At 40.0% G+C, this 17,647-nt stretch overlaps 1 protein-coding gene across 15 annotated transcripts in view; it reads right to left on the reverse strand.

Annotated features, from left to right (window-relative positions):
• AMPdeam (AMP deaminase) overlaps positions 1-17,647 on the reverse strand; it is a 231,436-nt gene that overhangs the window by 67,696 nt on the left and 146,093 nt on the right. For all 15 annotated transcript variants that reach the window (XM_070086034.1, XM_070086036.1, XM_070086032.1 and 12 more), the window contains one exon: positions 9,013-9,113. In XM_070086034.1, coding sequence (XP_069942135.1) covers positions 9,013-9,113 — 101 coding nt within the window. The remainder of the gene's footprint in view (positions 1-9,012; positions 9,114-17,647) is intronic.

Consider the following 17,647-nt stretch of genomic DNA (forward strand, 5'->3'; position numbering starts at 1 on the left):
CTGAGTAATTCGAGGACCTTGTTGTATAGCAGGTGTTCTTACCTGGTACTTCATTATGAGTTGTCTGACAACAGACAAACAAAATTCACCATACGGTGGTCTGTTGCCAGTCTTTATTTGGTACATATTATATGCATTGAGCATAGAAATGTCCATGAGATGGAAGAAAAGTTTCATGTACCACTTGTAACTCTTACGAACACAGTCAACAAAACCAATCTGCATGTCACATTTGTCAACCAAGCGCATGTTTTGTGTATAATCAATCACTGTCACTGGTTTTCGAATACGTTCATTAGTCACTCGATCAACTTTGCCACTGTCTTGCATTTCATTACGGTGAATGGTTGTCAACAATGTGACATCTCGTTTGTCATGCCACCGTAATGTCATGATGTCATTGGCAGTAAACACTTGCACGTCATCACCACGAGCACCTGCGTTGAGCCTGGGCATATGTTTACGATTAGAACGCACTGTGCCACACATATCTGTCTTGTTCACTCGCATGAAATCACTGAGTAATGGGCTTGTGTACCAGTTATCGGTATATAATGTATGCCCCTTACCAAGATAAGGTGCCATCATGTTTCTCACTACGTCACCTGAGATACCCAATAACATCTTGGTATCTTTCAATGTTTTACTTCCCGTGTATACAACAATATCCAACACCAGGCCACTGTCACAGTCACAGAGTACAAACAGTTTTATACCAAAGCGTTTCCTCTTGCTCGGTATATACTGCTTGAATGACAGTCTACCTTTGAACAAAATCAAAGACTCGTCAATTACAAGATTCTTGAATGGATAAAAGTATGTGCTGAACTTTTGTTTGAGATACATGAAAACATTTCTAATCTTGTATAACCTGTCACTTCTGTCAGGCCTGGTTTTGTCAGACGTAAGAGTAAGATAAACCTGTTCACTGGTATGATTTCACTGAAGCCCGGGATAGAAATTAGCCGATCTGTGGACCAGTATGCTTTTATATTATGCTTATAGACATGAGGCATAAGCATTATTGTTGCAAAAAGCAAATACATTTCTGCAACAGTCATCTCTTTCCACCTGTGTAGTCTTGACTGTGGTGATATGATCGTATTTGCCATGGTGTACTCAAAATACTTATTACTTTCCCTGACAATAATTTCCACCAATGGCTGGTCAAAGAATAATTCAATGAATTCCAGTTCATTGGCCGTGGTTCCAAGGGGACAAGTAGGTAGAATTCCACTTTGAGAGTCATCAAAGTGGTGAGGCTTGGGAACAAAATTGGGATTTTGCTGCCAATCCCACATACGGTTTGCTGGTGGATACTGGACATCATAGGCTGGTTGTGCGGGTGGTTGTGGTTGTGGTGGGCTGGTGGCTGACGCTCCGCTTTGTCCTTGAACTGACAAGTCAGCAGCGTGGGTCCCAGCGTGGGCTGGTGAGTCACGCATGGCGGTGCCACTACCATCACCACTACCACCATCCACTGATGCCTGTGGTCTATCCATGCCAAGTGTAGCCACATCATCCTCACTATCACTACCTAAAACTAGTGTAGGGCCACGGGATGTACTCCGGGATGTACTCTGGGATGTACTCCGTCCCCTGGGCACAGCATAGGGTACACTACCCGAGTGCATGCGGCGGCGAACATACCGACGCTTCACTGGTGAATATGATTCCTCACTATCACTAGTCGAATGATCGTCGAGTGCAATAAAATCACAATCCACGTCACTATCATCATTACTGAAGTCAGAGGCCTGGCCACGCGAAAATATTAGTTTTCTCTTGCATTGAGGAACAACCGACCGTGAGTCACGAGTGCCCACACCAGAGGTAGAAGGTTGAGGATCGTCAGGGTTTTCTGCACTATTATCGATATCCTGGTCATTCTTTTCGGTCACTAACTGATCAAAGCCATAGAATTCGTCTTCATTTCCACTTCCATCAGTGTCAGAACTATCAGATAGGAAGAGGAGAGTCCCAATTTTCCGGGGAGTGAGAGTTGACTTGCGACGAGGCATGGTGAACAAGGGTAACTGAACCGGCGTTCCCACAATGCTATGCGGGCGCCTAGATTTTTTGTTTATGGCGCACACCCACCATGCAGACCCGTTCTCTCACATGTAGGCCTATGAGCGCTTTCGCGCTAAATTTGACGGCGCTAGAATTTTGGCGTAGATCTACGGTTTGGACACTCAATGTGAAGCCGTAGATCTACGGGACGGACCCTGAAAGGGTTAAGAATCTTAATAGTAACTGTCATGGAGTAACTCTGGGTAATGATAATTTTAGAAATTGTGTAAAAACAAAGATGAATAGGAAAAATGTGCAGAAGAAAAAAACATATGATGGTATTTTATGCTAACAGTCGAAATGCAAGAAATAAGATTAATGAACTACGTTTGGTAGCATGTGCTGGGAACTTTGATGTCATTGCATTAACTGAAACCTGGTATGATTTAAAGAGTTGGGATATGATTGCTGAGTGTAATATTCAAGGGTTTAAGCTCTTCCATGTGGATAGATGTGATGGGAAGGGGGGAGGAGTTGCATTATATGTTCGAGAAAATATTAACTGTTGCATAAAAACAGGTATAAAAATAGATGGAACAGTAACAGAATCTGTTTGGGTAGAGTTTGTAGAGGGTCAATAGGTGTAATATACCGACCTCCAGGCTTGGATCACGATAGAGGGAGACTTCTTTGGGACGAAATTGTTAGGGCTTCTAGGCACAATAACATAGTGATAGTAGGGGATTTTAACTTTAGTCAAATTGACTGGAATTCTTTGACCGGTAATCTAGAATCCAGTGACTTTATGGAAACAGTTCAGGACTGTTTTCTGAAGCAGTGTGTAACAGAGCCTACCTAGTCTTGTCAAATAAGGACACACTCGTAAATAATCTGGAGATCACTGAAGAGCTTGGTGCAAGTGATCACAAATCCATCACTTTCAGTATTAACTGGGAATACAAGAATAATGATAATACGGTAAAAATCCCAGATTTTCATTCTGCCGATTACAGTGGACTTAGGGAACACCTGTCAAATCTCGATTGGGGTTATCTAGCTAATTATTTTATTGATGATGTTCATACTTATGATTATGAAGGGATCTGCATTTATGATTTTTTCTTAATAATATACACCAAGCTCAGAGTATATACATTCCCCAGAGAGAAATTAGGTCTAATAATAACGATCCCAAATGGATTAACAGGAGGCTAAAGCATCTATTAGGGGAGAAAAGGGGAATTTATAGGCACATCAGAAGAGAAGAGGTTAACCTTACTGACCAATATGTCCAGCTTAAAAGAGAAGTAAAAAAGGGGATTAGAAAGGCTAAACGTGACTATGAAATTAGAGTTGCTAATGAATCAAAGACTAATCCAAAGGGGTTCTTTCAAGTGTATAGGACAAAGGTGAAGAAGATCATTTCCAACAGACTGAACTACTATATGGAGTTTAATCACCGTTTTACTGAAAAACAGTTTGGCTTTAGAACACATAGAGGTACCCATCATGCAATTAATATTATTTTTGATACTGAAGCAAGTCTAAAACATCAGGGCAATCTTGCACTAATTGCCACCAGAGATGTTCATAAAGCTTTTGATAGCTTATGGCATGATGGTCTTATATACAAACTTATTGACCTACCAGACCATAACTGGACCTTTCTCAGATTAATATATAACTTCTTAACTCAAAGAAAAATCATTCCCACCTTCCACGACAGGTCGACAGAGCTTTTTATACCAACAGCTGGTGTCCCACAAGGTTCTTGTCTTAGTCCAATTCTATTCAACATTTATGTGATTGACCTCCCTCAACCAGAGTTTAATGATACAATTATAACGCAATTTGCAGATGATGTTATCCCCACAAGGTTCTTGTCTTAGTCCAATTCTATTCAACATTTATGTGATTGACCTCCCTCAACCAGAGTTCAATGATACAATTATAACGCAATTTGCAGATGATGTTATCCATGTCGTCTCATCAACTCCGGTAACAGGAAAATACAAGTATGAGAGAGTCATAGAAAAAATGAATATTGAACTTTGTCGAATATCTAATTGGGGAAAAAAATGGAGAATTACGACTAATCCTGACAAAGTCCTTGTTAGCACGATAGGATGTTTTGCATCAACCATTGAAGATAAAGGGGGTATCTCCATCAGAGGTACACCTGTAGCCATTAGAAACCCTAACAAGATCATGGGATATGAAATAGACAGGCTACTCCACTCAACATCTCATGTAAATAAAAAGATCAACATAGCCAAAGCTGGTCTTAATAGTCTCTTTAGATTTAATCAAGCCCCTCCACATGTCAAAAAATACCTGTATAAAATGATAATAAGACCTATACTCGAATACCCATGTGTCCCAATGTCATTAACAACAAAGACCAATATGCTACGGTTGCAACAGGTCCAGAATAGAGCTCTCCGCTTCATTACGGGCACCAGGAGGAGAGATAGAGTTAAAATGGCAGATTTACATGTACAACAAGATATAACTGCCTTAAATGTACGTCTTGACACCCTGAAGAAGAAACAACTCTATGCAATGCAAGAACTCTACATGCCAGATAGAGAACATCCTCTCCAAGTTGAAAATACTGTACCACGGATTATATCATCAATATTACTCCTCTTCACAGGACTCAAAGAATGACTCTCCCACAGAGGGTCCGTCGTTTATCCATAAAGACGATTACCATCGACCAATGATACTGAGCAACCTCCCTGCAAATGAAGATGATTGGGTAACACCAGAACCCTTCTATGTTTACTATGAAAATCATCACCCCCAATTAGGGAGACCTCGTGTATAATATTCTACTGTTAAAATTATGCTACGTTTACTATGGCGGGACACCACCTTGTAAGAAGCTATTGTGTCAAGTAATTCTTTATAAACTGACCAGAAAATTATTGCCTTCATTGTCGTTTAAATATCCGTTGTGCAATCGCAAAAAAAAAAAAAAAAAAAAAAAAAATCGCAACTTGTATATTTACTACCAATTCAGAGTCATGTACTTATATATCTGTTATATCTATGTGACTCTGATGGGTTAGTATTATACCTATTCAAGAATATTATATTACTCCACATACACTTTTTAAATTACACCAAAGTGGTTGGGCCACTTACCTTTTATATCCTACCTCTCTCCCCCCTCCCACCCTTTTCCAAGATTTCTGTCCTTACCCATCTTACCAAAGCTCTGGTCATAAGAAGAAGAAGAAGAAGGTGAAGGAAAAAGTAGGACCTCTGAAAATTGGGAATGGACAGCTGACGGATAACGAACTGGAAATGTGTTCCTTATTTAATGACTATTTTTTGTCAGTTTTTACACAGGAAGATATAAATGAGATTCCAGTAATTAACAATTATTTAGTTCATGATGAATTTAAATTAACTAATATTACTATCACAGGGGACATGGTTATTAAACAGACAGACAAACTGAAGCAAAGTAAGTCCCCAGGACCTGATGAGTTGTTTTCCAGGGTACTTAAGGAATGCAAGATGGAGCTTAGTCAGCCATTAACGAGTGTGTTTAATGCGTCCATCCTTACCGGTGTTGTGCCAGAGTTGTGGAAGATGGCTAATGTGGTTCCTATATTCAAATCAGGGGATAAGTCCACTCCTTCTAATTACCGTCCAATAAGCCTGACATCTACAGTGGTCAAGTTATTAGAATCAATTATAGCTGACATTATTAGAAGTCACCTTGAAGAGCATAACTTGATAAATGAATCTCAGCATGGATTCACGAGAGGTCGTTCCTGCCTGACAAACTTACTGATGTTCTTCAATAGAACATTTGAGGTAGTTGACAGTGATAAAGAATATGATATTGTTTATTTGGATTTTAGTAAAGCCTTCGATAGAGTACCTTACAAGAGACTCTTAAGAAAAGTGGCAGCTCATGGTATAGGAGGTAAAGTTCTAGCATGGATAGAGGCATGGCTTACCAATAGAAAGCAGAGTTTTACCATTAATGGGGTGAAATCTGAATGGGGATTAGTCACTAGTGGGGTTCTACAAGGATCAGTTTTAGGCCCTCTCTTGTTCATAATTTACGTTAATGACCTTGATGAAGGGATTACGAGTGACATGAGTAAATTTGCTGATGATACAAAGTTAGGCCGTATAATTCATTCTGAGGAGGATAGCAATGAACTCCAGGAGGATTTGGACAAATTAATGTCCTGGTCTACAAAATGGCAGATGAAGTTCAATGTGGATAAGTGTAAGGTACTAGTCTTTGGTAATGAAAATAACCCTCGAAGCTATAATGTAGGTGAAGCAGAGCTTGATCATAAAGAATGTGAAAAAGACTTGGGAGTCATGGTAAGCAGAAATCTAAAGCCAAGACAGCAGTGCCTTAGTGTGCACAACAAGGCTAACAGATTACTTGAATTTATCTCAAGAAGTATAAGTAACAGAAGTCCAAAAGTTATTTTACAGCTCTATACAACACTAGTGAGGCCTCATTTAGATTATGCTTCTCAGTTTTGGTCCCCTTACTACAGGATGGATATAGACTCATTAGAGAACATACAGAGAAGAATGACTAAAATGATTTACTGTGTAAGGAATCTCCCATATGAAGATAGACTTAAAGCCTTAAATCTCCACTCTCTGGAGAGACGTAGAATGAGGGGAGATATCACTGAAGTGTATAAGTGGATGACGGGCATAAACAAAGGAGATATTAATAAAGTACTGAGGGTGTCGAACCAGGTAAGAACCAGAAATAAAGGATTTAAGTTGGATAAATTTAGATTTAGAAAGGACATAGGTAAGTACTGGTTTTCTAACAGAGTTGTAGATGCATGGAACAATCTTCCCAGTTGGGTGATAGAGGCTAGGACCTTGGGTAGCTTTAAGAAGAGATTGGACAAATATATGAGTGGGAGGGGCTGGGTTTGATTGGTGTCATTGGGTACAGGAGTTATTTCTTGGGTAGCTTTAGGTAGAGGTTGTTTTGATAAGGACCTGCCTTGCATGGGCCAGTAGGCCTTCTGCAGTGTTCCTCCATTCTTATGTTCTTAATGGTGGTGAAGCAGCAGCTGAGGCAGCAGGGTTTTCTGTAGCCCTATATAACTCCAACAACATTGTAGGAGTTAGTAGTATCGCTGAATCACTGAAGAAGGCACCCTCTACCACCATCACAACCACTACCACTGTCTACCACCATCACAACCACTACCACTGTCTACCACCATCACAACCACTACCACTGTCTACCACCATCACAACCACTACCACTGTCTACCACCATCACTATCACCTTCTACCACTATTGCAACTGCTACCACCATCACTACCACCTTCTACCACTATTACAACTGCTACCACCATCACTACCACCTTCTACCACTATTACAACTGCTACCGCCATCACTACCACCTACCACCATCACTACCACCCTATACCACCATCAACCACTATCACAACTGCTTCCACTCTACCACCACCACCTTCGTATTTTTCTACAAACTTTTTCTTAAATTATGTGTGTTTCTCACATTCTTTACCAAAGGGCTGGCACTAGAAGGTTTCTTTGGAGCCATGGTGACTTATTTAGCAGTTGCAAGCACTAAAATAAATGGAATATTATGAAACGTATCATATGAACTCGTGGGATCATCCTCACTCACTGATAAACAATGGCACACTGGTTGGGAATGGAGTGTGAGGCGGCTCAGGGCTGTATGTAGACATCCCAGACGAACAACTATTTGCAAGTCAAACGACGATTCACGAGCCAATGTTTTGATGAAAATAACGTTACGATTTTCGAAAATTACGACTATCGAGCCTTACAATTATCGAGGGACCACTGTACATGTATATTGTTTGTGTATACTGCGAACAACAATGAGCCCAACACTGACCCAAGTGGAACACAGCTTGTGACAAGTTCCCACTCTGATATCTCTCCATTTATGCAAACTCTGTAACCTATCTGTTAACCATGCCTTTATCCAGGAGAAAATTTTTCCTTCTACTCTGTGTGCTGCTACTTTCCTCAACAATCTCCAATGTGAAACTATCAAAGGCCTTACTGAAGTACGTACATATACACAATTTTTTTTAACACATTAGCCATCTCCCACCAAGGCAGGGTGACCCAAAAAAGAAACACTTTCATCATTATTCAACACTTTCACCATCATTCAACACTTGCACCATCATTCAACACTTTCACCATCATTCAACACTTTTGTCATCATTCACACATAATCATTGTTTTTGCAGAGGTGCCCAGATATGACAGCTTAGATGTCACTCCAAACAGCCAATATCCCAAGCCCTTCCTTTAAAGTGCAGGCATTGTACTTCTCAACTCTATGACTCAAGTCCGGCTAACCGGTTTCCTTGAATCCCTTCACAAAATATTACCCAGCTCATACTCCAATAGCTCGTTAGGTTCCCAAAAGCTATTTGCCTCCATTCACTCTTATCTAACATGCTCACACATGTCTGCTGCATGTCCAGGTCACTTGTACACAAAATCTCTTTTACCCCCTCCCTCCATCCTTTCCTAGGATGACCTCTACCCCTCCTCCCTTCCACTACAGATTTATACACAATACAGCCTCTCCTCACTTAGCGACATACTCGTTAACCGAAGCCTCGGACTTACGACTAGCTCTCTGACTAGAATTCATGCCTAAATAATGTATATTAGAGCTGATTTCCTCTATTCTGTTTATTTCAATATACAGTACACTATAAACATTTAAAAATATGCCAGAAATGTTATAAATAGTGCAAAGGTGACATTAAAACAATATAAAAAATGGTTGACACAAACTAACTACCATTATAGTATGCTCCTCATTTAGTTATGAATTTGTTTAACAATGTGGTCTCAGGAACAGAACTCTGTCATTAAGTGAGGAGAGGCTGCATCATATTTATTACCATGATCTCCCTCCCTAAATACCAGTAGCCACATAAGAGATATAAAGACAGAACATTACCTGGAAAACACCATCAAGCATATGAAATTGATAGCCACAGTTCTCTGGAACATCAGTCTTCCAAGGACTAACTTCTTTACGAGGTGGGTCAATAGGGTGATCTGAAAAAGAAACAAATACTGCACAAAAGATAAAAAAAAAAAAAAAGGGATGTCTCTATTTAAGTACATACAGTAGATGGTTACAAAACAGACATTAGAATTTAGCTATCAAAAGTATTCTAAGAACTTTAACCACTATTAAACTAAATAAAAAATGATATTCCATTTTGCTGGACAATTAACAGCATAATGTTTATAAACTACATTTTATTTTATTTTTTAACACACTGACTCTCTCCCATCAAAGAAGGGTAACCCAAAATAAAAAAAAAGAGAGGAGGAAAAGCACACTACCCTGGTGGAAGATTGCAGGTATTATTTAAAAAAAAAAAAAAAAAAAAAAAAAAAAAAAAAAAATCTTATGTGTACAGTAACATTATCTAAAAAATTCATATTATTTTGGTTAGTACAGGGAAAGCTGGCAAAAGTTCAACCAGAAAAATGCATATGGAGTGACAAATTGCAGGAGGCAATAAGGAAAATTGGAATAACACTACTAAAGGAGAAATGCACGATGTAGGCTGTGCCAAAGGAATGTAGATAAATGCAGTGGGTGCTCGAATATCTGCAGTGAATTGGACTGGGGTATTTTGATTAGGGAACCAACTACTTCAACAAACTGAAAGTTTTGGAAAAAAGAAATTCTAAACGGTTACCCTTCTAGAAGGGAAGGGCTACAAATTCTTAGTGCCCATAAGAAAGTATTAGAGGTGGAGTTTGTCTTGATATATGAGCACAAAGAATCTGCAGCCTCTCTCTTCTAGATCAGGAAAAAGCTATCATCCAGAAGACTTTGCCACATTCAGATATCCTGGTTGGTTTATTAAAGCTGGATTCACTGAAGCAAAAACTATTTCAAAGTTTATAAAGAACAAGTGACAAATAAGCCTACAACTGGGATTGACAAAAACAGCAAAAGCATCACAGATATAGCCTTCTCCTATCTCAAAAATATAGTTACTTCTTGAGAAATCACAAGACACTGGTCAACACTGAAACTCCAATCATTGATTGTGAGTTGATTTACATGAGTGAGACTGGCTGTGGTCTCCACTAGAATAACTAAACACAAATGATCTGTTAGATATGCACAATAGAGATCCTCCTTTTTTTTTAATATGTAAAATCTTGTAGACACACAGTAAACTGGGGAAGGCAATAAGATAACACATAAAATGAAAGACCTGTTCAAAAGGAAGACATTGAAAGCAGAGCAGATGTTATACATCAAACATCCAACTTCAATATTACATCCTACTGGATGTAACTACAAAGTTTACACTGAAATACATACCAGGACCTATTTTAGGCAGATAAAACAAACTATCTGACATATTCCTTAATTCCTCAATGAGATATCAAATACTCAAGCCCCACCTCAGACAACTAAGATTATTATCCACCTACCCCCATACCCAGTTGTCACTATATAAACATATTATTATGATATTTGTTCTTGTTTATGACGATCTCAGAGTAAGACTGAAATATACAGATCAAATATTCTCTCTTGTCTGTCTATATGGTATCTTCTCCCACCGACATTTTCATGACACTTTTATGTTTCATCGTATACAGTAGAATCTTACATTTTGCAATAGCGCATATTATTTTTTTTTTATTATTATCACACCGGCCGATTCCCACCAAGGCAGGGTGGCCCAAAAAAGAAAAACTTTCACCATCATTCACTCCATCACTGTCTTGCCAGAAGGGTGCTTTACACTACAGTTTTTAAACTGCAACATTAACACCCCTCCTTCAGAGTGCAGGCACTGTACTTCCCATCTCCAGGACTCAAGTCCGGCCTGCCGGTTTCCCTGAATCCCTTCATAAATGTTACTTTGCTCACACTCCAACAGCACGTCAAGTATTAAAAACCATTTGTCTCCATTCACTCCTATCAAACACGCTCACGCATGCCTGCTGGAAGTCCAAGCCCCTCGCACACAAAACCTCCTTTACCCCCTCCCTCCAACCCTTCCTAGGCCGACCCCTACCCCGCCTTCCTTCCACTACAGACTGATACACTCTTGAAGTCATTCTGTTTCGCTCCATTCTCTCTACATGTCCGAACCACCTCAACAACCCTTCCTCAGCCCTCTGGACAACAGTTTTGGTAATCCCGCACCTCCTCCTAACTTCCAAACTACGAATTCTCTGCATTATATTCACACCACACATTGCCCTCAGACATGACATCTCCACTGCCTCCAGCCTTCTCCTCGCTGCAACATTCATCACCCACGCTTCACACCCATATAAGAGCGTTGGTAAAACTATACTCTCATACATTCCCCTCTTTGCCTCCAAGGACAAAGTTCTTTGTCTCCACAGACTCCTAAGTGCACCACTCACTCTTTTTCCCTCATCAATTCTATGATTCACCTCATCTTTCATAGACCCATCCGCTGACACGTCCACTCCCAAATATCTGAATACGTTCACCTCCTCCATACTCTCTCCCTCCAATCTGATATTCAATCTTTCATCACCTAATCTTTTTGTTATCCTCATAACCTTACTCTTTCCTGTATTCACCTTTAATTTTCTTCTTTTGCACACCCTACCAAATTCATCCACCAATCTCTGCAACTTCTCTTCAGAATCTCCCAAGAGCACAGTGTCATCAGCAAAGAGCAGCTGTGACAACTCCCACTTTGTGTGTGATTCTTTATCTTTTAACTCCACGCCTCTTGCCAAGACCCTCGCATTTACTTCTCTTACAACCCCATCTATAAATATATTAAACAACCACGGTGACATCACACATCCTTGTCTAAGGCCTACTTTTACTGGGAAAAAATTTCCCTCTTTCCTACATACTCTAACTTGAGCCTCACTATCCTCGTAAAAACTCTTCACTGCTTTCAGTAACCTACCTCCTACACCATACACTTGCAACATCTGCCACATTGCCCCCCTATCCACCCTGTCATACGCCTTTTCCAAATCCATAAATGCCACAAAGACCTCTTTAGCCTTATCTAAATACTGTTCACTTATATGTTTCACTGTAAACACCTGGTCCACACACCCCCTACCTTTCCTAAAGCCTCCTTGTTCATCTGCTATCCTATTCTCCGTCTTACTCTTAATTCTTTCAATTATAACTCTACCATACACTTTACCAGGTACACTCAACAGACTTATCCCCCTATAATTTTTGCACTCTCTTTTATCCCCTTTGCCTTTATACAAAGGAACTATGCATGCTCTCTGCCAATCCCTAGGTACCTTACCCTCTTCCATACATTTATTAAATAATTGCACCAACCACTCCAAAACTATATCCCCACCTGCTTTTAACATTTCTATCTTTATCCCATCAATCCCGGCTGCCTTACCCCCTTTCATTTTACGTACTGCCTCACGAACTTCCCCCACACTCACAACTGGCTCTTCCTCACTCCTACAAGATGTTATTCCTCCTTGCCCTATACACGAAATCACAGCTTCCCTATCTTCATCAACATTTAACAATTCCTCAAAATATTCCTTCCATCTTCCCAATACCTCTAACTCTCCATTTAATAACTCTCCTCTCCTATTTTTAACTGACAAATCAATTTGTTCTCTAGGCTTTCTTAACTTGTTAATCTCACTCCAAAACTTTTTCTTATTTTCAACAAAATTTGTTGATAACATCTCACCCACTCTCTCATTTGCTCTCTTTTTACATTGCTTCACCACTCTCTTAACCTCTCTCTTTTTCTCCATATACTCTTCCCTCCTTGCATCACTTCTACTTTGTAAAAACTTCTCATATGCTAACTTTTTCTCCCTTACTACTCTCTTTACATCATCATTCCACCAATCGCTCCTCTTCCCTCCTGCACCCACTTTCCTGTAACCACAAACTTCTGCTGAACACTCTAACACTACATTTTTAAACCTACCCCATACCTCTTCGACCCCATTGCCTATGCTCTCATTAGCCCATCTATCCTCCAATAGCTGTTTATATCTTACCCTAACTGCCTCCTCTTTTAGTTTATAAACCTTCACCTCTCTCTTCCCTGATGCTTCTATTCTCCTTGTATCCCATCTACCTTTTACTCTCAGTGTAGCTACAACTAGAAAGTGATCTGATATATCTGTGGCCCCTCTATAAACATGTACATCCTGAAGTCTACTCAACAGTCTTTTATCTACCAATACATAATCCAACAAACTACTGTCATTTCGCCCTACATCATATCGTGTATACTTATTTATCCTCTTTTTCTTAAAATATGTATTACCTATAACTAAACCCCTTTCTATACAAAGTTCAATCAAAGGGCTCCCATTATCATTTACACCTGGCACCCCAAACTTACCTACCACACCCTCTCTAAAAGTTTCTCCTACTTTAGCATTCAAGTCCCCTACCACAATTACTCTCTCACTTGGTTCAAAGGCTCCTATACATTCACTTAACATCTCCCAAAATCTCTCTCTCTCCTCTGCATTCCTCTCTTCTCCAGGTGCATACACGCTTATTATGACCCACTTCTCGCATCCAACCTTTACTTTAATCCACATAATTCTTGAATTTACACATTCATATTCTCTTTTCTCCTTCCATAACTGATCATTTAACATTACTGCTACCCCTTCCTTTGCTCTAACTCTCTCAGATACTCCAGATTTAATCCCATTTATTTCCCCCCACTGAAACTCTCCTACCCCCTTCAGCTTTGTTTCGCTTAGGGCCAGGACATCCAACTTCTTTTCATTCATAACATCAGCAATCATCTGTTTCTTGTCATCCGCACTACATCCACGCACATTTAAGCAACCCAGTTTTATAAAGTTTTTCTTCTTCTCTTTTTTAGTAATTGTATACAGGAGAAGGGGTTACTAGCCCATTGCTCCCGGCATTTTAGTCGCCTCATACGACACGCATGGCTTACGGAGGAAAGATTCTTTTCCACTTCCCCATGGACAATAGAAGAAATAAAAAAGAACAAGAGCTATTTAGAAAAAGGAGAAAAACCTAGATGTATGTATATATATATATGCATGTGCGTGTCTGTGAAGTGTGACCAAAGTGTAAGTAGGAGTAGCAAGATATCCCTGTTATCTTAGCGTGTTTATGAGACAGAAAAAGAAACCAGCAATCCTACCATCATGCAAAACAGTTACAGGTTTTTGTTTCACAGTCATCTGGCAGGACGGTAGTACTTCCCTGGGTGGTTGCTGTCTACCAACCTACTACCTACAAATAGCGCATATCTATTTATTTATTTATTTATTTATTTATTTATTAATTTGAACATGATACAGAGTAGTACAAATGAATACAGTTAAGTGCAACATGCCAAAGCCCCTTGTATGCAGAGCATTATTGGCAGGCTTAAAATTAACTTAAGATTAACTAAGCAGTGATATATTCAGTGGTAAAACATTATTGTAAACAGATAACAATTAAGCACAAATGAGTATTACAAAGACAGGTCATATGGTCATTTACTGTATTGCTGTGCATTCAGTAGAATGGAGTATTCTGTTAGGTAATGTAATTAAAAAAATAACAAAGTTTGATTGGGTATCAGGTTAAACATTTATGACATACAATTATGAGAAACATTTGTGAGATACAATTTTTAAGATACAATTATTCAGTATTTATTTGGTTGTGGGTGAGTAGGTGATTTTTGAGAAGAGACTTGAATTTATAAACAGACAGTGTTTCTTTTATATTTACAGGTAATGAATTCCAGATTTTAGGGCCTTTTATGTGCACTGAGTTTTTGCATAGCGTGAGATGGACACGAGGAACATCAAAGAGTGATCTGTGCCTTGTGTTATGGTCATGTGTTCTGTTGAGGTTGGTAAGGAGACGTTTGAGGGGAGGGTTTATATCATGTTATTAATAAATCATCAATGAAATTATGTTCAAGAGTACCTTCTGTAGAAAATTAATGGCATGTTTTTGCTGCAAAAGTTGAGGAAAATTTCACTGTGTGTGAAATCCAGCATGATTAGTCGAGTTATGACCAGAGCTTTGGTAAGATGGGTAAGGAAGAAAAATGGGTAAGGATGGAAATATGGGAAAAGGATGGGTGAAGGGAGGGGAGATGGGGTAATAAAGGTAAATGGCTGTTACGGCCCCCTGCCAAACTAGCGGTTAAATAGTTAACCTGCCAGCCGGCAGTACCACTGGGTACGTCGTCAAACCCATTGTGGGGACTTCTGAGCCGGCCTTAGAGCAGTAAGTACCTGAACACCTCACGGTACGCATCGCAGCAGTAATTACCAGAACACCTTACAGTATAGATATACTGGCAGTAGAGAATATTCTCCTGCCCATCTTTTGGTATTCTACTGGCTTCTACTGATTTTAGAAGAGCCACTCACCGCAGCTCACTGAGTCTGATGGCCTCAGTTACTTGACAGCCGCACTCAGTGAGCTTGCAGCATGGTGTTCTGCTAGTAATTCATCGGACCACCTTGTGGTGTGCCAATTGGTCTTGAAGGCGGTAGATAGTACTCACCAGACCATCTTACGGTGTACTTCTACCGGCCTTGGAGAGTATTTACAGGACTACAGGTGATGTCTGCAGACTCACCGCCTACGTTGGTCAACTGTGGGCTGGAGTCATCGGATGCTGTTTTAGTGGGACATTACATGAAGAAAAGGTTGGAGTGTTACACTGAACTGGGCTAGGACCGTAGTGTGACACTTAGGGAAGTATGATGGAGTGGAACACTGAGATATGCTACAGGACCGTAGTGGAACACTGAGAAGAAAAGGGTGTCTTGTGACACTGAAGATGGCCTGGTTGTAGTGTACATTGAATAGTATCATGTGACTGGCCTCTCGAAAGACTCTACGTCGATAGTGAGTGTGTTGCAGAGACAAGGGTGTCAAGTGTGACACAGTCGAGAAAGGGTGTGGATGATGCAGAGAAAAGGGTGTCGTGTGACACGGAGAGCTGGAGTGTCTGGTGACACAGAGAAAAGGGTGTCAAGGGACACGGTTGTGAAGGAGCGTCATCACATGGCAAAAAGGGTGTCGAGTGACATGGTGGAGAAGGAGCGTCACAACTCGAATAAGTGTCGTGTGGGACACAGAGCGTCATTATAAGTGTCGTGTGAGACATGGAGTTGATCATAATTTATTATTATACAAATGTTATTTATAATTTATTATTTTAGCATAGATATATATATTATTATTTTAAGATGCTAATAATTTATTATTGTAACATGTATATATATTTTAAATACCTCTAGACCAAAGATTGATTTTTATATAATATGTATCCCGAACTCTTTATTACAAAATGAGTAAACCCACCATCTAAAAATACTTTTTTTGTAATAATGGCTTAACCATTTTGGTGCATTTTAATACAAGTGTGTATGTAGTGTTAATCATGAACTCATGAAATTCATAGAATGGGGTATACCACACTACCCATCAGCTTCACACAGTTATAAAACTACATAATGCTAAGATGGAAGAGAGTATATTTTTTTTCAATTGCCTTTTTTTTTTTTGTGATTGCAGGGTGCAGGCTGGAGATGATGGCTGTAGGGCACTTGAGGTCAGTTGGCTGCTTTCTGGAGTTGCTAGTTGGCTGAGTTGTTTCTGAGGTGATGCCCTGCCATAGAAGGTTTGCAGTTGTTACGTGGTTAGATTAAGTTTTAGTTAGTTAGAAGTAAAGTCTCCATAAATTGGGGTGGTTTTATCCTTACTGGACACACAATGGTTCTGGTGGTACCCATTCTTCTATATCTTCAGGGAGATTACCCAGGATCACTGGTCTCTGGAAATTCTCCTTGTGGATGAAGCGTCAGAGAGGGGGTTGCATGTGTTTACTCACCTAATTGTGGTTGCAGGGGTTGAGTCACAGCTCCTGGCCCCACATCTTCACTGGTCACTACTAGGTCACTCTCTCTACTCCATGAGCTTTATCATACCTCTTCTTAAAGCTATGAATGGATCCTGCCTCCACTACATCACTTACCAGACTAGTCCACTTCCTGACAGCTCTATGACTGAAGAAGAACTTCTTAACATCCCTGTGACTCATTTGAGTCTTCAACTTCCAACTGTGACCCCTTGTTGCTGTGCACCATCTCTGGAACATCCTGTCTCTGTCCACTTTGTCGATTCCTCTCAGTATTTTATACGTCGTTATCATGTCCCCCCCATCTCTCCTGTCCTCCAGTGTCATCATGTAGATTTCCCTTAACCTCTCCTTGTAGGACATGCCCCTTAGCTCCAGGACTAGTCTTGTTGCAAACCTTTGCACTTTCTCTAATTTCTTGACGTGTGTGGCCAGTGTGGGTTCCAAACTGGTGCTGCATATTCCAATATGGGCCTAACGTACACAGTGAATAGGGTCCTGAATGATTCCTTACCAAGATGTTGGAATGTTATTCTTAGGTTTGCTAGGCGCCCATCTGCTGCAGCAGTTATCTGGTTGATGTGTGCCTCAGGAGATGTGCTTGGTATCATATTTACCCCAAGATTCTTTTCCTTGAGTGAGGTTTGTAGTCTCTGACCCCCTAGACTGTACTTTGTCTGTGGTCTTCTT

This window comes from Cherax quadricarinatus, chromosome 18, assembly GCF_038502225.1.
Source record: "Cherax quadricarinatus isolate ZL_2023a chromosome 18, ASM3850222v1, whole genome shotgun sequence".
Taxonomy (NCBI): domain Eukaryota; kingdom Metazoa; phylum Arthropoda; class Malacostraca; order Decapoda; family Parastacidae; genus Cherax; species Cherax quadricarinatus.